Source organism: Bombina bombina, chromosome 5 (assembly GCF_027579735.1).
Source record: "Bombina bombina isolate aBomBom1 chromosome 5, aBomBom1.pri, whole genome shotgun sequence".
In the NCBI taxonomy this organism is placed as follows: domain Eukaryota; kingdom Metazoa; phylum Chordata; class Amphibia; order Anura; family Bombinatoridae; genus Bombina; species Bombina bombina.
Genome location: NC_069503.1, coordinates 180,524,549 through 180,549,682, shown reverse-complemented (window position 1 = coordinate 180,549,682; position 25,134 = coordinate 180,524,549). Strand labels below are relative to the sequence as shown.

Genomic DNA, 25,134 nt, shown 5'->3' with positions numbered 1-25,134 from the left:
CTTTATCCGATTACAGGAGTGTTTTTCCTGAGATTATTAGGGATAGTATTCTATTGGATACAAATCAGAGTTACATTGTTTCAAGAGATCATTATGAGACACTATCACTGAATAATAGAAACATCTTTAAAAGACTGAGGCTGTGTATTTTATTTTTTCTTATTATTTTTTCTGATTTTTGCCTTATATTTTTTTTGGCAGGTGTTGCTGGTCATTCCCCCTGGGGACACCTTGGGGTTATAATATAAATATATATATTTGTGTATCTTTTTTGTTGTGATTATGTTTGAATGGATTGAATGTGAATATTAAGCTTATACTTTTAAGCGGTAAAGCCATACCGCACAACTTGTAATCGTGGTGTTTGTTAGTTACTAAATAAACCTTTTTAATGCAGAAATCCATTGAATGTGAATATTAAGCTTATACTTTTAAGCGGTTTTGTACATGGAGGGTGGGGTTTGTGTGAAGAAGAGTAGATGAACACTATTTTCTGCATTTTTGTTTGTCTGAAACGAAGCTGTACTGATCAATTAAAGTATATTCTAGATGCTGGGATTCTTTTTTCATTATTAGCTTTATTTATTAGTTGCAATGCTGGGGGGTGACTGTTTAGGGATTAATAGTGTAGTTTATGGGTGTTAATATACTTTGTAACATATTTTTTATAGGTTTTGTGAAACTTTTTTGTTTCGCAAAGTCTATAACTCCAGGTCTTTGAATGCAGAATGGATTGTTGCGGTATAGGCCATAACAATTGCTGTAAAGCTATACCACGCGACTTGTAATACCAAGTAGCTGACAGGCATTCAAAAGCCATACCACACAACTTGTAATCTTGGTGTTTGTTAGTTACTAAATAAACCTTTATAAACGCAGAAATAAATGATATGTCCCTTTAACTTTATCACTAATCAAATAACAGTTTGGACCTCAAACAACATCATTGCTTGGAATAGAAGAAGCAAACATTAAAAGGGACAGTCTAGTCAAAATTAAACTTTCATGATTCAGATAGGCATGCAATTTTAAACAACTTTCCAATTTACTTTTATCATCAAATTTGCTTTGTTCCCTTGGTGGTATTTTTGAAAAGCTAAGCCTAGCTAGGTTCAAACTGATTTCTAAACCGTTAAAAACCTCCTCTTAGCACAGAACATTTTGAAAGTTTTTCACAGTTAGATAGTACTAGTTCATGTATGTCATATAGATAAACATAGTGCTCACTCACATGGAGTTATTTAGGAGTCTGCACTGATTGGCTAAACTGCATGTCTGTCAAAAGAAATCTGAGATAAGGGGGGCAGTCTGCAGAGGCTTAGATACAAGGTAATCACAGAGATAAAACATATATTAACCCCTTGAGTGCTAATGACGGCTCTGAGCTGTTACAAATTGTCTAAGCCAGGTGCTAATGACGGCTCAGAGCCGTCACTAGCACTCTCCCACTTTGAGGGAGATCTTGGGGCTCCCACCGGCTCCTACCCCGGTGATCGGGCCTGCATAGTGACAGGCATCACCGGGGCTTCACGTTACGTGTGGGGACGTCACGCACAATGACGAGATGACGTCACTGTGCAACTTTATCATTAAAGGGACAGTCAACACTTACTTTAACATGTTTTTATATTGAAAATAACAAAACGGAGGTCCGCCTACACTATACCCCTCCTGCCTTGCCGCCTTGCTTCTGTCCTAATCAGCGGCGCTAACTACTCTAATACCCAGTAAATATGGATGCCGGACTCCCCCCACCATTACGTAGCTGCCTTCTTCTTCAACTGATAAGCAAATCAGAATCCAGGCATCGGACAGAAATTGCAAGCGCGTGCAATTTCAGTCCGAGGACTGGATTCTGATTTGCTTATCAGTTGAAGAAGAAGGCAGCTACGTAATGGTGGGGGGAGTCCGGCATCCATATTTACCGGGTATTAGAGTAGTTAGCGCCGCTGATTAGGACAGAAGCAAGGCGGCAAGGCAGGAGGGGTATAGTGTAGGCGGACCTCCGTTTTGTTATTTTCAATATAAAAACATGTTAAAGTAAGTGTTGACTGTCCTTTAACATTGTTAAATATAGTAGCAGGGCATGCTGCTTAGAAGCCTGTATCTCAAGCATCTAAGCAGCTACAGACCCCCAAGACACCGTTGGAAAGGTAATCGCCTAACCTTTCCAACAGTGTAAGACTTGGGGATCTGAAATAAAAAATAAAAGTTAAAAAAAAAAATTAAATATAAAATAAAAAAAAAAACTTTAAAAAACCTTAGCACCCAGGTGGGAAAGTGCTTAGCAATCAAAGGGTGAATATAACCGTGCTGGTTATGCAAAACTGGGGAATGGGTAATAAAGGGATTATCTATCTTTTTAAACAAAAAAAATTCTGGTGTAGACTGTCCCTTTAAGAACAAGAAGAAAACATCCTCATGGATAGTAAAGGCTGGAGACGCAGGTCAGCTTCAGAGTGAAGCCCAGCAATGCTGTTTCAGCCGAAAGTGCTGCAACGCGCCATTACCTGCAGTCAAGGGGTTAATACCATCGCAGGTCATTTAACTTCCCAACCAACTTTCAGTTTCTTTTCGCTGCAGCCTATAACAAACAGCGCTAGTTCCAGCTCCGGTCACGTGAGCCATCTCCAGGTTTTACACTCTGCCGAGTCCCTCTTCTGCTGTCAGTGGAGAGGGTGGTGGGGATTATGCGTGACGTCATCAGACCCTCGTCAGTCCCTTCCTACCTCTACTCCGCGCATGCGCAGTGCCGCCCCCGGTGAGTGTGTGCGTGTTTTCGCTTCCCGCAGGGAGGAGGGGAAGTCAGCTTCACGCACGTTCGGGATTTACGGTGATCGGAGCTCAGTCAAGGCCGCGGTTTGTTGGATTTGTGTGTCAACAGTGCGCTTTTTCTTTGTTGTCATCTCCCCGGTGCCTCCACCTCCTTCGTCCCTCCCCGGGCCCTCCCCACCCCCCAGCGTCACCTATACTATCCAGCCGATGATGCGACGGCCTGAGCCCGGGGAGGATCAATGCGGCCCCCTTCCCTAGGATGTCAACCGAGGACAAGAGCTTAGAGTCCCCCAGTGAGCAGCCCGGGCCCCTGGCCCCAGCCAGCCCAGCAGCCACGGACAAAAGACCCCGGGGCCGCCCCCGAAAGGATGGTGCCTCCCCCCTACAGAGGACCCGTAAGAAGTAAGTGGATGGGATCCCTGCCATGTCCTCCTGGAGTTTACCCTGGCACACAGCTGGGGGTGGGGAGGAGGGAGGTGACGTGAGGGGAGAGCCTGCAGTTTCCTGGAATAGCTGGTTCCTCTTTAGCTTGTTTTACTACAGATGTGTCCCCTTATATGAGGTTGGTAGGTCTAGGCTAGAGTAGAGGCTGCCTCTGTCAGCTGTCACATTGTTACATCTGTTATCTGGCTACCTGCTTATGAGATGTCATGGTCTACCAGATGCACCGTTATGTAAGGCATGTATTTTCACATTCAGCTTTATGCCTGTTGCACCCCTTGTTTGCCCATGGCCTGCCCACTGTCACTTCTGCTCAAATATGATAGCTATGTTTTATCTCCAAACACTCAGTGCTAAACATTGCAGCCCTCTTTGTAAATAAGGGGTTAATCCAAAGATTGCTGCAACACATCAGTGTTTGCAAATTGATCTCTCTGTAATCTAAGATCGCTTGCATCTTGGTTTGGGAAGATTGTGATCTGCCAAAATGTTGTATCTCTCAATAAAATACACTTTTGCCCTAACATGGCTATTACTTTAATATCTTTGCTGTCAAGAAGATCTAAAACATATTCAACTACAACTGTTTTGGCAACCAAGAGTGAAAGATATCTATCAACATTTACTAGCTGCTTTTTGTTGTTGTTGTATATGTTTGCCCAAAGCCTCTTTTTAACCAAAATATGGCTTTCTGCAACACGTTTTGAGAAATCCGCGGTCTGGCCAAATCTGAACTTTACAGTAATTTTTTATTTTTTTTGATTGAGCATGTCGATTATGTTTAATTCTTTTTGCAGTGTTAGAAGTCTGCAGCGCCTTGTAAAGCAACATGTTGGAACCTTCTGTCTCCCAAGGGGGTAATCCAGTGATAAATGGCTACTGTGGTCATTTTGCATAGATTACTCATGCACTCTGACATAGCTTGTGCTAATCATCGGTTTTACCCATTGGCTGCTGTAGCTGCAGATCATTTAGCCAATGGTACCTTGGCAACCCTAATGAAGTATTTGTTATATAATGTGCCTTCTATTTTTCTGAAATGCTTGGACTCCAGGTCTTTCCAACTTTACATAAATCAGTTTTTCTTTGTCCAACATTTTTTCACATTGACGTAGCTTCTCTATTAGCCAAGGCCAAAACTAAAGGTTTACACAATGGTGTCCAAATTTGTACTGTTAATTTCCCTTTGCTGTAAATTGTAGGCCAACCCATTTTATGTCCCAGCAGAACTACTTAATATAGACCAGTAACTCGTGTTTTTAACTAACTTGCCACATAACTTACTTGACGGTCCAGCTGTCAGATACCTGAGGTATGAAAACCTGCCTCTCCCAAACCCTACAGGCCTTTCAGACTGTTGTCTTACATTTTGTTTGTCATTATTGCGAAACATCCTTGTGTATAGAAGAAATATATATTCTTTTTATCTGTATAGCTCAAACCAAACACCCCTTGTCCAGCATTTTATTAGATGTCTCATTGTAATGTCAATGTTGGCCAGATTTCTTTTTTTAAAGATGACTGAGCACATTAATATACACTTCCTGCTAATTCAAGACTCCATTGTTGGCCCAAACACCTTGGTTATATATCAACACAGGTCCATTTAATCCTTAGCACTGGACAAGCTACCTCTTCTCCCTCTTCACACAGGCCACCCATTATGCTAAGAACAGACCATTCTGTTCTTTTAACACATATCTCCTTGTGCTAAGATTGGATAACTCTGTCGTCTTGATAAAGAAACCCCTTGTGCTTGTTCAGCTTTCCTCTCCTGCTGTCAGTGCTTACTCTCTGTTGGGGTGTAGAAGTGATTATGGGAGACTATTTTAGGTCTGTATGTTTATAGCACATATTTGTATTGCTGTTTTAAACAGATCTTTATAAAGTTTAATAACTGCAATTTACCAACTTAGGCTTGTTACGTTTATGAGATGCAACAAATGTATGATACTAAAAACAAAATGCTGTATACACAAATTATGCTCCGTTACAGATTTTGTCCCTTTCACTGCTAAATTGCAAGAACAGCACTAGTGTAATTTAAGTGTTTTTTATATAACTAAAAAGATAATGTATAAAGTACAAAGCATGTGTAATATACAGTCCTGGTCAAACCCTCAAATTTCTTAAAGGGGCATAAAACCCAAGTTTTTTTTTTTTCTTTATTGATTCAGATGGAGCATGTGATTTTAACAACTTTCCAATTTACTTCTATGATCTCATTTTGTTTTTTCTCTTGATTTTCGGTGTTTAAAAAGGGATACCTAGGTAGACTCTGTTGATTGGTTTGCTGTACATATGTCTCATGTTATTGGGTCACCCGATTGTTTTCAGCTAGCTCCCAGTAGTCCATTATGGCTTTCAACAACGGATACTAAGAGAACAAAACAAATTAGATAATAGAAGTGAATTGGAAAGTTGTGTGAAATTATATTTTCTATCTGAATCAAGAAATCATTTTTTTTGTTTTCATGTCCATTTAAACCAGTAGGGATCAAAGCACACCATATAAAAAAGGATGACACTTTTTTGTGTTTACCATGATTCAAATCCACCCTGGAGACAACAAAGTAAACTTGATAATAAAAGTAGAATTATTTTTTTTAAATTGCATACTGTAAACAAACCGTAATATACGTAATTTTAAAAATTAATTCTCTTTTTTTAATACATTCCTCACAGTGCCTAACCCCTGTTAAGGGCTGAACATCTTAAAGGGATGTAAAACTCAATTTTTCTTTCATGATTCAGAGCATGCAATTTTAAACAACTTTCTAATTTACTTCTATTATCACATTTTCTTTGTGCTCGGTTTCTTTTTTTGAAAAGTAGGGAGGTAAGCTCAGGAGTGTGCACGTGTCTGCAGCACTATATGGCAGCAGTTTTGCAAGAATGTTATCAATTTACAAGATGGCAGCACTATTTCCTGCCATTTAATGATCCAGGCACCTACCTCGGTATCCCTTCACCAAAGAATAACCTAAGAACAAAGCAAATTTGATTCTACAAGTAAATTAGAAACTGTTTTACAATGATATGCTCTGTCTGAATCACAAAATCTAGTTTTTGGATTTCCTATCCCTCTAAGACTAGGAAATGGACTGTAACTGGAGGAAATGCTGCTATCGATTGGATTTATTCTAGTCACATAGTAAAAATTCTAAAATAGAAAGTGCTGGTAAAGTTTAAACCTAGTTTCATTGATAAAAACACACAAATTTAGAACTTAAACTTTAGTAACTTTTTTTTTTCCCCCCTGGTGTTTTTGCCGTTGTCAATCAAAATCATGGCATTTTGGCATGTTTCAGTTTAAAAAAACAAAACAAAAAACAGGATCTTTTGCGCATGCATTACCGGCGTCATGCGCAAAAGGTCCTGCCACGATTTGTATTGGACAACGGTGAAAACGTCAGGGGGGGGAGGTCTTAGTGTTGGGGCTGCCGGAGCATGCAGGAGCAGATATATATATTACTAAAGTAAGTTTTAAATTTGTGTGTTTTCATCAATGAAACTAATATTTTTAAATGTTGCATCAAATTACAAAAAATAAAGGTTTTTAGTTTACCATCACTTTATCTGTATTTTTTTTATTGCTGTTTGTTTCTTCCTTTTGTTATCATTTATAAACATTTCTGCAAACAATGTAGTGTTTTAGATACTATACAGACCTTCATTATTAAATTACTCACTTTTTTATGCCCATTAAAAGTTGCAATCTTTTCACATTAGTTATCTGCATGAAAAGACAGCTTTTATTGTTTTGTTTGGCATGTCATTATAGCTTAATCAAAATGCATGAGTTGTGTGTAGTCCCAGTGATTGCTCAAATCCAGACTATGGAAGATAATAAACTTAGTGAAGTAACATATTTAGCTGTTTGGGATATACATCAGAGGCCCATGAATAAAAGGACACTAAAGGGCAATTATAGTTGAAAAATGACATGCTCTAATCTGTTAGTATTGGGTGTTCCTGCAAAGGGGTTAAAAACACAAAAAAAGTGCTGCTTGGGACCTGTGTAGCACTGCTTTGTGCGACTGGCGCTGCTGTTGTGTCAGTGGCAAGTTCCACTCAGGACCAGCAGTACTCTGCGGCACTTCTACTGTGTGTTTTACCCCTTTGTGGGGGTTAAACACACAGTACTGCAAGACTGATAGTCCTAAAATTACTTGTGGCCAATAATTACTAACAAATGAGTGTGTCCACTGCTCTAAGCAACCGCATAGCTGGTTTATGCAGTTTGCAGCATTTTGAAGTAAAAAAACTTTTCAGTGTCTCTAGGTAGAGTGGTAAAGACAAATTTTTCACCAAAGCTATAGGTGTTAAATGAGCATTAAAATACGATGTAAGGTTTTACACGGTTTGTTATTCATTAGGTGATTTGGTTTGAACATTGTTGTAACATTGTTGGTTTTAGTTCTAATACAAAATTTAATTTGCATATAATGTTTGCTAGTTGTGACAGACTTGTGAGAGTGGGTGCCCAAATTCATGATACTTAACTTTTTGTTTTATTAAATCTTGTGTGCCAGTGGTAACTTGGTATGCTTGTTTTATTTATCTATCAATACATTTTTAGGCGCACGTCCACCAGCACAACCCCTCCAGCACATGGGCATTCATTTTAAGATTTTCTGGTAGTCCTGATGTTGACTTGAGTTGCAGTGTATATAAAAAGCCCTTATTGGTGGTAGTGTGTGCACTTACCTTGAAAGGGACATAAAACCCATTTTTTTTTTCATGATTCAGAGCATACAATTTTAAACAACTTTCCAATTTAGTTCTATTACCTCATTTGCTTCATTCTATTGGTATCTTTTATTGAAGAAGCAGCAATGCATTACTGGGAGCCAGCTAACACATTAGATAAGCCAATAACACAAATCGGCATATATGTGCAGCCACCAATAAGCAGCTCCTGAGCCTACCTAGGTATCCTTTTCAACAAAGGATTCCAACAGGACAACGCAAATTAGATAATAGAAGTAAGTTGGAAAGTTGTTAAAAATCACAAGCGCTATCTGAATCATGAAAGAAAAAAAATTGGGTTTCAGATTCCTTGAAGTATATGTCCCATGCTCTCTTCTGCTCTCACTTCCCTCTGTATACTGATGCACAGATATCCACTACTAAATGTTAGGATCTGTAGTTTCCCAAGCACGGTCTAAGATGATTTGCTGGGCCAAATGAAACTGGACAGTGAGCATTATGGCCGAAGGGACAGGCCTTGCTGAGATCCCATGCGCAACGTGCCTACAATATTTGTTCTCATGCAGATGTGCAATTTTCACCACCTCAGGCTAAACTGTGCACTATGCTAACTATAAAGAAGTTTCTGATAAGAAAATAAAAGTATTGTAAACAATGCTGCATAATTACTTATTTGTTCTATTTAGCATTAAAAGGGGTTTCAGCTGGTTATTGGTTTATGTAATGTGTTTGCATTTAAAGGGACATCAGAAGATACTAAGAGTGCAAAGTTCAAACAAAGTGCTATTGCATTGTCTTTTTATCATGCATTTGTTGATTATGCAAATCTACTGTATTTACTGGTCCTTTAAAATTGCATGCTGTATCGTAATCATGTTTTTTAATTTTGTCTTTCATGTCTTTTAATAGTAACTGGTTTCCTATGTAATTTTTAGCGAAAAATGTGATTATTTGATTTTGAAGCATTCTCTTAAAGGGATATGAAACCCACATTTTATTTTCTTTCATGATTCAGATAGAGCAGGCAATTTTAAACAACGTATTCACTCCTATTAATTTTTCTTCAGTCTCTTGGTATCTTTTATTGAAAAAGCAGAAATGTAAGCTTAGGAGCCAGCACATTTTTGGTTCAGCACCTCTGGAGCTCTCACTTTAACTTGGTGTTCAACCTAAAACTTGATTATCTAGTAGTGCTAAGAAAATTGGTCCGTGGTCCCTGTAAAAGTCTCCGGCTTCGCTCTATGGAAGAAGGTATGGGACTCTAAGTTGCAAGAGGCATATGTGATTAGCCACCAATCAGCATCTAGCTGACTACCAGAGTATGCTATTCAACAAAGGATACCAAGAGAGCAAAGTAAATTGGCTCTATCAAAACAATGAAAGTTTGTTTGTCTTTCATCTCCTCACCTCCTTTTAATGTGTTATTATTAAAAGGATGCAAACTTGCCAGCAAAATGTTTTTCCTTCACATAGCTTTTTAAAATAATTTAGTAGGCCGGTCTAGCCAGTCAGAGGCTCTGCTGACAGAGTTATGAAGCAATCCTATAGCAGCTTCTTGTGTAAGGGGGAAGAAAGAAGCAATATTGTACAATGTAGTCACTGCTGGTCCCTGATTTGCTTGTAATGACCAAGGCTGTTTTTCTTGATTGAAATAATTTGAAAAATCGGGGACTGACCTGTAAGTAGGCTTTGTATATCTATTTGACTTGCTTTAAATAAAGCAGTTTATTATAATAATATTTTGTTTTCTGCAATGGAAATCTATATACAAACATGTTCTGTATATTACCAAGCAAAATATTTTGAAGAATGTCATTAACCTTTTAACGCCGTTATGCCGTTCTATTCCGTCATATTTACACTGGGCTTTAAAGCCGTTATGACGGAATAGAACGTCATATCAAACGGCTGTCCTGAAGCCTTCTGCGCTTCAAGGACTTGATCGCGGTCTGGAGGGCGTTCCTAGGGTTGTAGGGACGCCCCCCAGATGCGATCCAATAATTGAAATCTCGCGATCGTATGCACGATCGCGTAGTTTCAATTTGTCTACATCGGAACAGGTGTTCCGATGTAGACACTTTAACCCTGTCACGAAAGGGTTAAAAAACAAACAAAAAATGATTTTATATACAGGTAGCCCTCAGTTTACGCCGGGGTTAGGTTCCAGAAGGAATAGTTGTAAATCGAAACCCAGTTTATAATGTAAGTCAATGTGAAGTGAGGGAGATAGGTTCCAGGCCCCTCTCAAAATTGTCATAAGTGACACCTGATACATTATTTTAAAAGCTTTGAAATAAATGAAGACTTTAAATGCTAGACAGCATTATAAACCTAATAAAATAATCACACAACACAGAATATATAATTAAACTAAGTTAAATGAACAAAAATATTTGCTAAACATCATTATAAACCTAATAAAACAATCACACAACACAGACTTCACTTGCATTTTTCTGCAAACAGTTCTTTCTATGCATTCCAATCTGGACTGATTTATAGATAGGAAGAGCTTGTTCCTTTGAAATCTGCTCGATAGCTCAGGTCTGGTTAAACTGATTAATTTCAGCTTGCTTGGCTTTGCTGCAACGCAAGCGGACAGCTCCACCTACTGGCTATTTTAATAAATGCACTGCTTCTCAATGCTTTTCAATAGCAATCACATGACTGTAAAAAAGGTTGTTATTCTGAAACGGTGTAAATTGAACCGTTGTAAAACGAGGGCCACCTGTATATATATTTGGGGCATTGCTGCTCCTGATTCTATTCAATAACGAATACCAAGAGAAAATTAAATAGAAGTAAATTGTAAAGTTTAAACTTGCACACTTCATCTGAATCATGAAAGTTTATTTTTTTTTACTGTCCCTCTAAATGGCCTACAGATTATCCTAAAATTTAGAAGTACTAGAGATGAGTGACCTCTAGATACTTTATTATTTCTCAAAAAAATAAATAAAAATAAAACCAAACAATGTTAACTGTTGTATTTTGGCTCTTAAATAGTATTGTGTGCTCAAGTGAATATTTCAGGCTTTGGTGCATGCAGAGTACTTCTGTGGCGGAACCATTTATTGAAATGCTCCTGTGTTTTTATTTTTTTATTTAATTTAATATATATATATATATATTGTTGTTGTTGTAATTTTAGACTTCAATGTTGTGTTTTCTGATATTTTAAGAAATTTGGGTTGGTTACTATTAGTAATATAATATGTATTCTTAAATATTTTTGACCAAATAAACACAGTGTGTGTAATAGATTTAAAAAGGACATTCATAGTTATAAAAGTGTTTTGATAATAGGCTAAATTCTCACTCATGTTAAAAATCCAGCAATCTGTAATTTTTACTCCAAATGCCACTAGTAAAATGTTGGGATATAATGTTATTTATAATGTCATTTGTCATGTAATTGATTATTCTTAATGCTCTCCTGTCCTCCAAGTTGGAATTTTTTTTTGATTGGAATGATTTGCTTATGCTTTTTAAATCTGTATGCTGTGAACTTTGAGAACCCTCATGGTAGAAATTATTTGACAAGCAGATTCAGTGTGTTCTTTACAGGCTGATTTTGAACAGAAAATACAGGTAATCTCAATTACTATAAATTTGCTGTTTACCAATAAACTTACAAATGTCTGTCTAATGCAGAGCTGGGTAAAAATGTATTCCAGACGTGGGTCCTTATAAAAAGCAAAGAAGGGATACTTTGTGACCCCAGTAACTTGTATTTAATAAGCTATTTAATATTAGTAAGGATTCAGGAAAAGTAGAGTAAAAATCGACTCAAATAGCCCTCTGAAAACCAAAGCCAGATGTGTTGGAAGAGATAACATGAATAAAGGAGAAATAGATACAATTATTATACCAAGTGTAAAGGAAAGGAGCATTCTTCTATAATACAGATGGTGCCAAGGAATACATTTGCAGAAATAGTAGTGTATCTGAATGGCTAGTTCATGAATTTGACTTTACTAGCTGGCTCCAGACATTATTGAGCCATGCACACTGTATAAAGTCTGCACTTGCCTTTAGAAAACAAGCCTTCCACCAGCAGCATTAATAGGGATGTGTGCGCTCAGTGCACTTTACATCAAAAATACTGCAGTGGTCCAAATGTTCTCACTGGCATAGGAATTGCTACAGTATGCAGCTTATCAAAGGTATTTTTTAATCTTTATACAAATACTTGAATATGCATCATTTGGGTTGTCATCACTATTGTTTCACAGTATATGCCAAAAGAAACATGTTTTATGTCAAGGCTTAACAATTTCTGGAAAGCAAGGAGCAATGGTCTTTAAAAAACAAAACAAAAACAGCAGCTTTTGGCTTCTGGCTTTTGGATTATTTTACGTGTCTATAAATTCCTTCCTATTTCTGAAAAAAAGTAGGTGGTTGGTTCTTAAATGCAGTATTAATTAATCATATTGTATGCTTCATTAAGGGCCAGATTACATATTGCTAAAAGTAAGCTTTTTGCGAGAGCCGGGTAGCGATTGTATTACAAGTTGAAAGTAAAAAGTTTTTTCGCTTGCAGGCTAACCTGACGCACGCAAAAAGCCGAACTTGTAATATCTTGACTGCGTTAATGTATTCCCTTCCCCCTATAGTCTTCAATAGTGCAAGAAAACATGGGGGGGGGGACCTAACACCACCCTACTTGTGTGTAAACCCAATCACATTTTCTCAAGTGTGCTTAACTGACCTGAAAATATTAATATTTCACATTCCAATGTTCTTCGCATAGAAGAATGTTTTATATATATATATATATATATAATATATATATATATATTAATATAATATACATTGTAAAGAAAATAACTCTTTGTGTAGATCATTTAACAAATCTAAACAAGTCAGAATGCTTGCTTTTCCAAAGAAAACGTCTGGATACATTGTTTCTAATGCAGCTAAGGACTCTGGGTAAGATATGCAAATGAGGGTTCACAATGAATCACTTTTCTCTTGTTAAGTGTATCCAGTCCACGGATCATCCATTACTTATGGGATATTCTCCTTCCCAACAGGAAGTTGCAAGAGGATCACCCACAGCAGAGCTGCTATATAGCTCCTCCCCTAACTGTCATATCCAGTCATTCTCTTGCAAGCCTCAACCAAGATGGAGGTCGTAAGAGGAGTGTGGTGTTTTATACTTAGTTTATTCTTCAATCAAAAGTTACAGGCGTCAAGCTTTCAAGTTGCCAAGTCTCATACAGAGATAGTTCTGGCATTTCTGAGGTCGCACGGGTGGAAAGTGAACGAGGAAAAGAGTTCTCTATCCCCACTCACTAGAGTCTCCTTCTTAGGGACTCTTATAGATTCTGTAGAAATGAAAATTTACCTGACTGAGTCCAGGTTATCAAAACTTCTAAATGCTTGCCGTGTTCCTCACTCCATTCCGCGCCCTTCGGTAGCTCAGTGTATGGAGGTAATCGGCTTAATGGTAGCGGCAATGGACATAGTGTCATTTGCTCGCCTTCATCTCAGACCGCTGCAATTATGCATGCTTAGTCAGTGGAATGGGGATTACACAGATTTGTCCCCTCTGCTAAATCTGTATCAAGAGACCAGAGATTCTCTTCTCTGGTGGTTGTCTTGGGTACACCTGTCCAAGGGTATGACCTTTCGCAGGCCAGATTGGACAATTGTAACAACAGATGCCAGCCTTCTAGGTTGGGGTGCAGTCTGGAATTCCCTGAAGGCACAGGGATCGTGGACTCGGGAGGAGAAACTCCTTCCAATAAATATTCTGGAGTTAAGAGCGATATTCAATGCTCTTCTGGCTTGGCCTCAGTTAGCAACACTGAGGTTCATCAGATTTCAGTCGGACAACATCACGACTGTGGCTTACATCAACCATCAAGGGGGAACCAGGAGTTCCCTAGCGATGTTAGAAGTCTCAAAAATAATTCGCTGGGCAGAGTACCACTCTTGCCACCTGTCAGCAATCCATATCCCAGGCGTGGAGAACTGGGAGGCGGATTTTCTAAGTCGTCAGACTTTCCATCCGGGGGAGTGGGAACTCCATCCGGAGGTGTTTGCTCAGTTGATTCATCGTTGGGGCAAACCAGAGTTGGATCTCATGGCGTCTCGCCAGAACGCCAAGCTTCCTTGTTACGGATCCAGGTCCAGGGACCCAGAAGCGACGCTGATAGATGCTCTAGCAGCGCCTTGGTTCTTTATCCTGGCTTATGTGTTTCCACCGTTTCCTCTGCTCCCTCGACTGATTGCCAAAATCAAACAGGAGAGAGCATTGATGATTCTGATAGCACCTGAGTGGCCACGCAGGACTTGGTATGCAGACCTAGTGGACATGTCATCCTTTCCACCATGGACTCTGCCTCTAAGACAGGACCTTCTGATACAAGGTCCTTTCAATCATCCAAATCTAATTTCTCTGAGACTGACTGCATGGAGATTGAATGCTTGATTCTATCAACGCGTGGCTTCTCCGAGTCAGTCATTGATACTTTAATACAGGCACGAAAGCCTGTTACCAGGAAAATCTACCACAAGATATGGAGTAAATATCTTTATTGGTGTGAATCCAAGAATTACTCATGGAGTAAGGTTAGGATTCCTAGAATATTTTCTTTTCTTCAAGAGGGCTTGGACAAAGGATTATCAGCTAGTTCCTTTAAAGGGACAGATTTCTGCTCTGTCTATTCTTTTGCACAAGCGTCTGGCAGAGGTTCCAGACGTCCAGGCATTTTGCCAGGCTTTGGTTAGAATTAAGCCTGTGTTTAAACCTGTTGCTCCCCCGTGGAGCTTAAACTTGGTTCTTAAAGTTCTTCAAGGAGTTCAGTTTGAACCCCTTCATTCCATTGATATTAAACTTTTATCTTGGAAAGTTCTGTTTTTGATGGCTATTTCCTCGGCTCGGAGAGTCTCTGAGCTATCTGCCTTACAATGTGATTCTCCTTATCTGATTTTTCATGCAGATAAGGTAGTCCTGCGTACCAAACCTGGGTTTTTACCTAAGGTGGTTTCTAACAAGAATATCAATCAAGAGATTGTTGTTCCATCATTGTGTCCTAATCCTTCTTCAAAGAAGGAACGTCTTTTACATAATCTGGACGTAGTCCGTGCCTTGAAGTTTTACTTACAAGCTACTAAAGATTTTCGTCAAACATCTACCCTGTTTGTCGTTTAATCTGGACAGAGGAGAGGTCAAAAAGCTTCGGCAACCTCTCTTTCCTTTTGGCTTCGGAGCATAATACGCCTAGCCTATGAGACTGCTAGACAACAGCCCCCTGAAAGGATTACAGCTCATTCCACTAGAGCTGTGGCTTCCACCTGGGCCTTTAAAAATGAGGCCTCTGTTGAACAGATTTGCAAGGCTGCGACTTGGTCTTCGCTTCACACTTTTTCCAAATTTGATACTTTTGCTTCTTTGGAGGCTGTTTTTGGTAGAAAGGTTCTTCAGGCAGTGGTTCCTTCCGCTTAATCCTGCCTTGTCCCTCCCATCATCCGTGTACTTTAGCTTTGGTATTGGTATCCCACAAGTAATGGATGATCCGTGGACTGGATACACTTAACAAGAGAAAACATAATTTATGCTTACCTGATAAATTTATTTCTCTTGTAGTGTATCCAGTCCACGGCCCGCCCTGTCCTTTTAAGGCAGGTCTAAGTTTTAAACTACAGTCACCGCTGCACCCTATGGTTTCTCTTTTCTCTGTTTGTTTTCGGTCGAATGACTGGATATGACAGTTAGGGGAGGAGCTATATAGCAGCTGTGCTGTGGGTGATCCTCTTGCAACTTCCTGTTGGGAAGGAGAATATCCCATAAGTAATGGATGATCCGTGGACTGGATACACTACAAGAGAAATAAATTTATCAGGTAAGCATAAATTGTTTTTTACTTCAGTCTGCTTTTACGCAGACTCCCTTTACGCCATAGCATCGCTGTATACCCATCTTTTAAGCTTAGCTGGGTGTTAGGTTAGGGGGCTTAGTAATTAAATTAGTTATTTGTGTTGTGGGGGTTGGTGGTTTAGGGGTTAATAGGTTAATTAGGTTTATTGCGATGTGGGGGGTTGGCGGTTTAGTGGTTAATTAGGTTTATTGCGATGTGGGGTTTGGCGGATTAGGGGTTAATTACTTTATTATTTTGCAATGTGGGTTTGGCGGTTTCGGTGTTTGTTAATACTTTGTGCGGGAGGTTAGGCACTTTAATTCATCAAAATTGATATTTCACTCCTTTTCTTCAAAAACTTACCTTTTAATCTTGAATGCCGCTCCACAGATACCCCCGGCCGTCGAAAGCCTCTTCTTACGTCAGAAATGACGAATCCGGCTTCCTCCAATCACGGCTTTCCCCCCGGGGGATCATTGCCTGATGCAATGCCGTGATTGGAGGAAGCCGGATTCGTCATTTTGGACCAGCGAAGAGGGCTTGCGATGGGCGGAGGAAGCACTGCAGCGGCTAACAGGATTAAAATGTAAATTTTTGAAGAAAGGTAGTGAAATGTCAATTTTGATTAATTAAAGTGCCCTTGTTTTTAATAGGTTTATTAAAAACCATGCACTAAATTATCAAAATTGACCTTCACTTTAAGACCTCATATGTTTGAGCCCTTATAACTTTTTTTTATGCAATATTTCTTTAAATATTTTTTTATTACTTAGTGTTACTAGTGTAACTCTACCTTGTAATGTATTTTTGATGTGCTTTGTGAACTTTTTTGCTTTGCAAAACGGTTAACCAGAGCTCTGAGGTTGCAGTAATCATTCTAGTGTAAATCGCAATTGTGCTCACTCGTTCGCATCTACTGTCAACTTGTAAGTGCTCCTTCTAACATGCGCAAACAGCTGCGATAAACCCAATATCGCTTGCTCGTAACCATTAGCGTGCAGCTCATAATCTGGCCCTAAATGGGTTATCACAATCCCAATGTAGTTGTGGAAGATCCACAAAATGTGTACAATATGCATTACAAAAGACCTGCTTACAAAATAACTGCTTTACAAGCATTTAAACTGTAAATTGTATTTGTTGTTTTGTTTCCGAGCAGTCAAGGGAAAGGCCTCTTAGGTATGTTTGGTTCATCTCCTTTGCTGTGGTTAATTAAGGAGCAGTATAATTGGTCCCCTGCCCTTATCAAACAACCACTATGTAGTTCATTGTAGGTCAGCTGGAATTGATTGTGCAACTTTGTGAACCCTACATTTTATGGATGATTTCATTTTGAGTGTAATATCCCTTTATGAAGCCAAATAAAATCATCTGTTTCTAAAAACCTCTTTCCCTCGCTCACAAATGTTTGTTATCATTTTGTCAACACTTTAAGTTGTAACCTTCATTAAAGGGACATTCTACACCAGAATTTTTATTGTTTTAAAATATAGATAATTCCTTTATTACCCATTCTCCAGTTTTGCATAACCAACACAGTTATAATAATATACTTTTAACCTCTGTGATTATCTTGTATCTAAGCCTTTGCAAACTGCCCCTTTATTTCAGTTCTTTTAACAGACTTGCAGTTTAGCCAATCAGTGCCTGCTCCCAGATAACTTCATGTGCACGAGTTATCTATATGAAATACATGAACTAACACCCTCTAGTGGTGAAAAACTGTTAAAATGCATTCTGAAAAGAGGTAGCCTTCAAGGTCTAAGAAATTAGCATATGAACCTCCTAGGTTAAGCTTTCAACTAAGAATACCAAGACAAAAAGCAAAATTGGTGATAAAAGTAAATTGTAAAATTGTTTAAAATGACATGCCCTATCTGAATCATGAAAGTTTATTTTGGCCTAGACTGTCCCTTTAAATTTAGAATTTTACGTTTTTTAATGAGTGGATTGCTCTATTACTTAAAGAATAAATCCCTTTTCATGTCTGCAATTCTATAGCAGACCAGAAAGGCTGAAAGATTTGAGTTCATAACACTACATAAAAATATCTTGTAGAGCATGAACTGATAATAATTTATATAGCTATTACATTGCCTAATGACAACTTTAAAGGGATATGAAACCCACATTTTTACTTTCATAATTTAGATAAAGCATGTGATTTAAAACGACTTTCTAATTTACTTCTATTCATTTTTCTTCGTTTTGGTATATTTTGTTGTAAAGCAGGAGTGTAAGCTTAGGTGCCAGCCCATTTCTGGAGCACTTTATGGCTGCAGTTTTGCGAGAATGTTATCCATTTGCAAGAGCCCTAGTGCTCCAGATGCCTACCTAGGTATCTCTTCAACACAGAATATCATGGGAACAAAGCAAATTTGATAATAGAAGTTAACTGAAAACTGTTTTTGTTTTTTAAATGGAACGCTTTGTCTGTATCACAAAAAATCCCTTTTAAAATATAGAGGTCATGGCCAAATGCTAATACAACATTTATATTTATAGTCAGGGAAAAGTGTTTTGGAAACAGAAATGTTAAAAATATAGGTGCTAGTATTTTTTTTATTTTTTTTAGGAGATTTAGTAGGGATCCAGAACTATTACTCTTCAATATTCAAAGATTGTAGTTAGTAAAGCAGTATAGTTTGTTGTATTCAAAGCTGCTGCAGGGACATCCTTTCAAACGGAATGGGCTGACTTGCTTTCTCTCTTACCCACCCCCACTAGGGTTGGTTTTTCTTCTGCCTCTTATTTACATAGTGTTTTTATAACCAATACTGCAGTATTGACATTTTCAACTGGAAAAAACAAAGGTAAAAGAGCGATTTGTAAACAATTTATTACACACAGTTATGCAAAATAGATAATAGGAAATGTGTTCAACTTTACAGTGCAATGTTTCAAGGGACATGCAGTGTATTTAACCCCTTAAGGACCAGCGACGTACCCTGTATGTCACTGGCCTTTTTTTGGGACTTGATTGTTTTATACCGTGGTCTTGCCACCAGCGTTGAGACTGCTCTATTCCACAAAGTCTGCTGGAGGGAGGGCATTAATAGCGTGTTCTTGCTAGACTTGTGCTATTATGTCCTGAAAAAACCTTTAACGACCAGTGACATACAGGGTACATTGTGGTCATTAAGGGGTTAATATTAATGTATCACTTCAGTCTGGTTCGGAGTGACTCCCAATTGCTGGCCTTATCTTGTAGTGGATGGGTCCAAGCTGCTGCTAATTAATTAATCTACATATAAATACAATGCATGGGGCATTTAAAGGCAATAAGAGCATAGCTCTAAATTTAGGGTCCCAAATACTAAATGCATTTTTGTTTAAGGAACTGTATTTATAATTAATAAAGGAGCAAGTTTAAAAATTAAAATACTCCATTTCTTTAGAACATCTTATTTTTAAACACATTCTTTACTTTTACTATGTGTTTAACCACTGCAAAGATGTTTAATATACAGTCAAAGTCGTACTCCTGTGCCACTATAAATATAGATACAACTAGTAAGCCAGTCAGGAGCAGGCATTCATGTGTATACTCTAATCCGGGGGTCATCAGTTGTTGCCCTCCAGAGGTTTTGGAACTACATTTCCCATGAAAACCTCTGCAAGTCCACAATTGATGACCCCTACTCTAATCTGATTGTGTTCTCATCTGTAGCAGAATAGGAGTGTTTTAGTAGTGCAATTTGACGGTGTTGAACACCTTTTTAATACATATATAAAGAATGGAATTTATTTTAAAATACTACGCTGGAATCTCCCTTTAAGTGTTTATGGATGAAACAATCTCTTAACCTCAATTGCACGGTGCTCTAGGAGTCACATGGGGATACATATCAATTACTTTAATCCACATCCAGTGTTTGAGGGCTGTCGGCAGACAAGGATTACATAACCATGCTTGGTAATACGTGTCTTAATCAGAATCATTTCACAGTGCTAAACATGGGAGTGTATTGCATTACCTGTTAGCTGGTGCTCAAATACGGTTTCCAAAGACAATGCCTGAAACCATCACAACTTCAGTACAAAACTGATATCTTTTAGTGCTTAACTCCTTGAGTACAACAATGTGTTTCATAATTATTATAATGACTACTGCCTTTATTACCCTTTTATAAAGAAACCTTTCCTGTACTGAGAAATTAAAGGGACACTCTCTAGTCTGAGCTGAAATACATTTCAATGCATTTAATGTTTTATGAGAAGCATTCTTCTTTCAATGCACCTATATTAGCAAAAAATGTATAGTTGTATCTAGTAACATATATGGGTCTCCACTGATTCTCTGGGCAGGTAGTTCACAGATGTATGCTGGAATAACAGTCAAAGCTAAAAGAGTGATTCCTTTTACTATTAATAGTGTTTTGATCTTCTGATTCAATATATGCAACAGACATAGTGTTACTTGTACCAGATGCACTCCTGTACTGTTCTAGCTCGCCATTCATAGGCAACTCTTATTTTTAGTTCACAGTATCTGTGTTCTATTTACTTTAGCATTCTTCATTCACAATTTTAGTTTCACACGTGTTACATTGGCATTTAAAGTCTATCGTGCACACGGTGTAAATATCTGTTTCAAATACATGCAAAATCAGATATTGAATCCTGAAAAACACACATCGGATTATGATCACCAGATAACATTCATCTCTTATAATGTAGCGGTACCAATATGCAAGCGCTGCTGCACAGCTCCACTTTTTGTACTGAAAAGATCACACCTGATAGTAAGGTATTTTACTACAACATTTTATTTATTTTTCTATACTTCTTTTATTAAGTATTATTTGAAACTAATTAGCTATATGGAAACTGTGTAACACACTATTTGACAGCAAAACATTAATCTTCCAATCCACTGCTGGAATTATGACAACATCACTATGATTGGATAAGCAGACGTAAACAAACACCCATGTGCCGATAGAAAGGATTGTTTGACCTATACACACCAGTGTTCTCCACAGAAAATGTTGCCAACTGGGTGGCATTATAAAGTAGCCGGGTGGGGGCAGTGTAATATTTTCTAATATTTTATCTTTTAGCTATCCAAAGCACAAGTTTAATTGCATAATTTAACAAATAAAGGTTTTAATTATGTGTGCAATAAAATTGAACATTTTGTAATATTGGCTAATTTTTGCTTAATATTGGCTAAAATTTTAGCCTGGTGGTCGGTAAAATCAGCTGGGTGGTGCACCCGCTAAAGTCCTGGCGAGAACACTTCATACATACGTCATCGTTCTAAGCCAATCTAATTTATAGAGGAGGGGATTATTTGCCAATAAATTACATGTGTGAGTTAAATGCTTGTCAAGGGTTCTTTTCGAAGCTATGTGTCTGCAATTTTAACTTTCTTACTGGAATTTTCATTAATAACAATCAATTAAATGAATAATATCAATAGGGTGCAATAGATAATTTACAATTCATAAATTAATCCTCTCATAATGGTATTTACTGATATTTTTAATCAGTTATCTAAAAAAACAGTTTTTATAGTGATTTCAATCTTCATATAATCTTGAAGCATTCTAAACGTACTGTTAATTTATGTGTAATATATTATTTAATAATAAAATTAACCAATACCCTGTTTTTTGTAATTTCTGAAATGTCAGTGTGTTTTCAATCTAGGGAGCACATTGTACTTTTTTTTTTTTTTTTTTTTTTTTAAAGACCTTATTTATGATAAGACAGATCACAAAAAAATTATTTACAGTAATTGATTTGTTAGGGGCATCCTTTTGTACATAGTTATTTCAAATTATTCAATCTAAGTAATTGTTTATTTTTGCCCTCACACACCTCTGAACTCTGTTTGAGACCACAGGATAATTGTTATACTTACCTTCCAATTTCTTTTTCTTTTCAATTATTTTTGTGCTGCTCAAGGCTGTGGGAATCTGCTGCCCTTGAACCCCCACCCCCTCCAATTTTAGTCCATATTTGCATCATATAATTCTCACAGCTGAAGGCCATTGATGGATGTGCTATGAACCTTCACAAGACAACCAGGGATCACTGATGTGTAATACAATGTATAACTAAAACTGTAGAGCTACTCTTCAAAATGTTCTGCCCTAGGCACAGGTCTAGTTGTCTGAGGCCAAAATACACAGAAGATGTAGCTGCTGTACATCTTTATTCCCTTGATCACCCTCTTACCATGTGGTATACCCATGCTTTTCTGTCAAATGCTCCCTCTTAATAAAGGTATATAAATGTGCAAAATGTTAGACCATTTTATTATTGCACTTTTCCTTCTATGTAAATGTGTGTTTAAAGGGACAAAAATTAAAGTGAATGTAAACTTTTATGAATTAGTGCCCGGTTTTTAAAAATACTATTAAAAACAGGGGCACTTTCATTCATGAAAGTTTACATTGCACAGTATTTTTACAGATACTTACCTTTCTCTTGAGCAAAGCCGGATCGCCGATCCCCCGCCCGCAGTTCCTCTGTATGTATGTCACCAATGACGAAACCTGCTTCCTCCAATCATGCCCCCCCCCCTCTCCCATAGCCTCAATCTCATGAGGCCACACCATGATTGGAGGAAGCCGGTTTCGTCATTGCTGTGTAAGTACAGCAGGGAGAAGCGGGCGGGGGGGATCTGCTATCTGACTTTGCACAATAGAAAGGTAAGTATTTGTAAAAATATGGTGCAATGTAAACTTTTATGAATAAAAGTCCCCTGTTTTTAATAGTATTTTTAAAAACCGGCCACTAATTCATGAACATTTACATTCACTTTAAACTTTTATCATTTAGGTAGTTCACAATGTATATGCGTATGCGATTGGCTAAAGGTTGTTATGGTACAGGGGGCAGGAAATACATTTTGAAACGCGGCAGAAGAAACCTCTACTGCTCATTTAAAATTCAGAGTAAGATCTATTTCATTGTCTCTTAATTGTGCCCGTGTTGATTAAAAATTCCCTGCAAATGGATTAAACACATAGCTCCAGAGCAGCAATACACACAGTACTGGTGAGCCAATGACAAGACAGATGTGTGTAGACACCAATCACCAGCTAGTTCCAAGTAGTGTAGGATATGTACATATTCTTTCTCAACAAAGGATATCAAGAAGTTTGATTGTGCCTTTCCTATCCCTTTTAAATGCCCCTTACTTTAGAGAGGCCAAAAAGCAAATACTGTTATATAAAATCAAACAGCTGGTTTGGCATTTTGAAGACGTAGCTCAGTGCTTCTCAAGTACCCCTAACAGGCTAGACTTTCATGATATCGTAGCTAGTAGCACAGGTGAACTAATCAGCTGATGGATTAGAGCAGATTAATAACCATGGTTACTGATCAGCTGATTATTTTACCAGTGCTCTAGTTAATATATGAAAAGCTGGCCTGTTAGTGGTATTTGAGGACTGGAGTTGAGAGACAGTGACCTAGGCTACAGAATTTGCTCTTAGGCCTCTAGGGAGTGTGGGACAAAGCAGTTTTCACACAAAAACAAGGTTTAATGTCCCTTTCTTACCATTTCCCAACCAATAAAGGGTTAATGCACACATTTTTTCAAATGGACAGTCTGTTGGATTGCTGATAGAGTGAACTCACAAAACTTCAGTTTCAGTACTGATTATCAAAATAAGCTAAACGTTTGCTTTTTAAAGATTAAAATCCCAAATTGTGCAGAGGATGCCTGAATTGGTGAGCAGTTCCTAGAAAAGTTTTTGATTAGCCTAAAATAGTGCATTCATGTATTGTTTAAAGTAGAAATACACAAGAGAGTCCCTGTTGTGTCTCGCAATGTGCACCCTTTGGGTTAGAATAGTGTCAATCTTCTGATTTTTTTTTTTTAGGACAGCTAAAAATAAAGGCAACCTTCATCAGCTTAAAAAAACTAATCAATAGGTACCTTTTTATTTCACTGCAGCTTCAGCGCTAACCTAAGCGCCTCCGGCCGCCCACCACACAACTCATTTTTTTAATAAGGGGACTTCTCCACCTCTTAGCCAATAGCCGTGCTAGCCTTTGGCATATTGCCAAAGGGCAAGCATGGCTATTGACTAAGAGGTGGAAACATCACCTCACTGAAAAAAATTAAGCAGTGTTGTGGGTGGCTGGAGCCATTTAAGTTAGCACTGAAGCTGCGGCAAAATAAAGGTACCTATTCATTTGTTTTTTTTTAAACTGATGAATGAAAGTCACCTTTATTTTTAGTAATGATAAATCCTAGAATTTTTTTAAACTGCTAGAATTTACCATCACTTTCAGATTAGTCAGCATTCTATGGTTTAAGTGAAATATCACTGCTTAGCACCTGTTGCCGTTTGCCTTTTAAAGCAACATTGTAATCAAGAATTGTCTGTCATTCATGGGAAAGGGCTGTATTTTTAAACATTCTGAAAATTATTATTTTTTCCTGGAAAAAAAAGTAATGTAAAAGCTTTTTAATATGGAACTAATCAAGCAGTATTGGTTATGTATTTTCTACTTATGGTCATTGGGTGGCAAGCACTCCTGCTTATGCTCATTTGCTGATATGTACTTCTTGATAATATCTATTTTTAAATGCTGTTCTTTCATATCAATATTATTTTAAAGGGACAAGAAGACCAAACTTTCTTTAATCATTCAGATGCATGCAATGTTAAACAACTTTTCAGTGCATTTCTGTTACCTAATTTGCAAGGTTCTCTTAGTATCCATTATGGAAGAATAGAACCAAGTAGGTTTAGGAGTAGCAATGCACTACTGGGAGCTAGCTGCAGAATAATGGTGGCACATTATTGGTTCTCATTTGGTCACCCGATGTGGTGTTGGCTCCCAGAGTAGAGCATTGCTGCTCCTTCAACAAAGGATTCCAAGAAAATAAAGTAAATTGCATAAAAGTATATTGGAAAGATTTTTTTGATCCTTTAATGACCATGATGTACCCTGTATGTCACTGGTCATTAAGTGTTTTTCTGTCTATAACAGAGCCGGTATAGCCGCCAGCAGCGAAATCGCACTATTAAACCTTCCCTCCCTCCTGCAGGCTTCCTGAAGTATTAAAACAACCCCCATAGAAAGATCGGCGATATATAAAGTATGACTCTGGCCATAAAGGAGTTTAAATTGTATGCACTGTTTCAATCGTGAAATAAACATTTTGGGCTTCATGTCCCTTTAACTCTCTAAGAAATGCAAATTTCCTGTATCTCCCTAAGGATTGCACAAACGGCAATTGCTATCCAGAGCACCATTTTGGTAGCTTATGCACAGTGATTAATCTAGAAATAGGCTAACACTGAACTGACACAAATGAATGTGTCTTTAATAACACATAATGATTTATTTTGCTTTGATAAACATT

General features: G+C 37.9%; 1 protein-coding gene across 1 annotated transcript in view; it reads left to right on the top strand.

Annotated features, from left to right (window-relative positions):
• The first annotated feature begins 2,765 nt into the window (after positions 1–2,765).
• LOC128661412 (histone-lysine N-methyltransferase 2C-like) overlaps positions 2,766–25,134 on the top strand; it is a 268,461-nt gene continuing 246,092 nt past the window's right edge. The window contains exon 1 of the mRNA XM_053715668.1: positions 2,766–3,177. Coding sequence (XP_053571643.1) covers positions 3,035–3,177 — 143 coding nt within the window. The 5' untranslated portion in view covers positions 2,766–3,034. The remainder of the gene's footprint in view (positions 3,178–25,134) is intronic.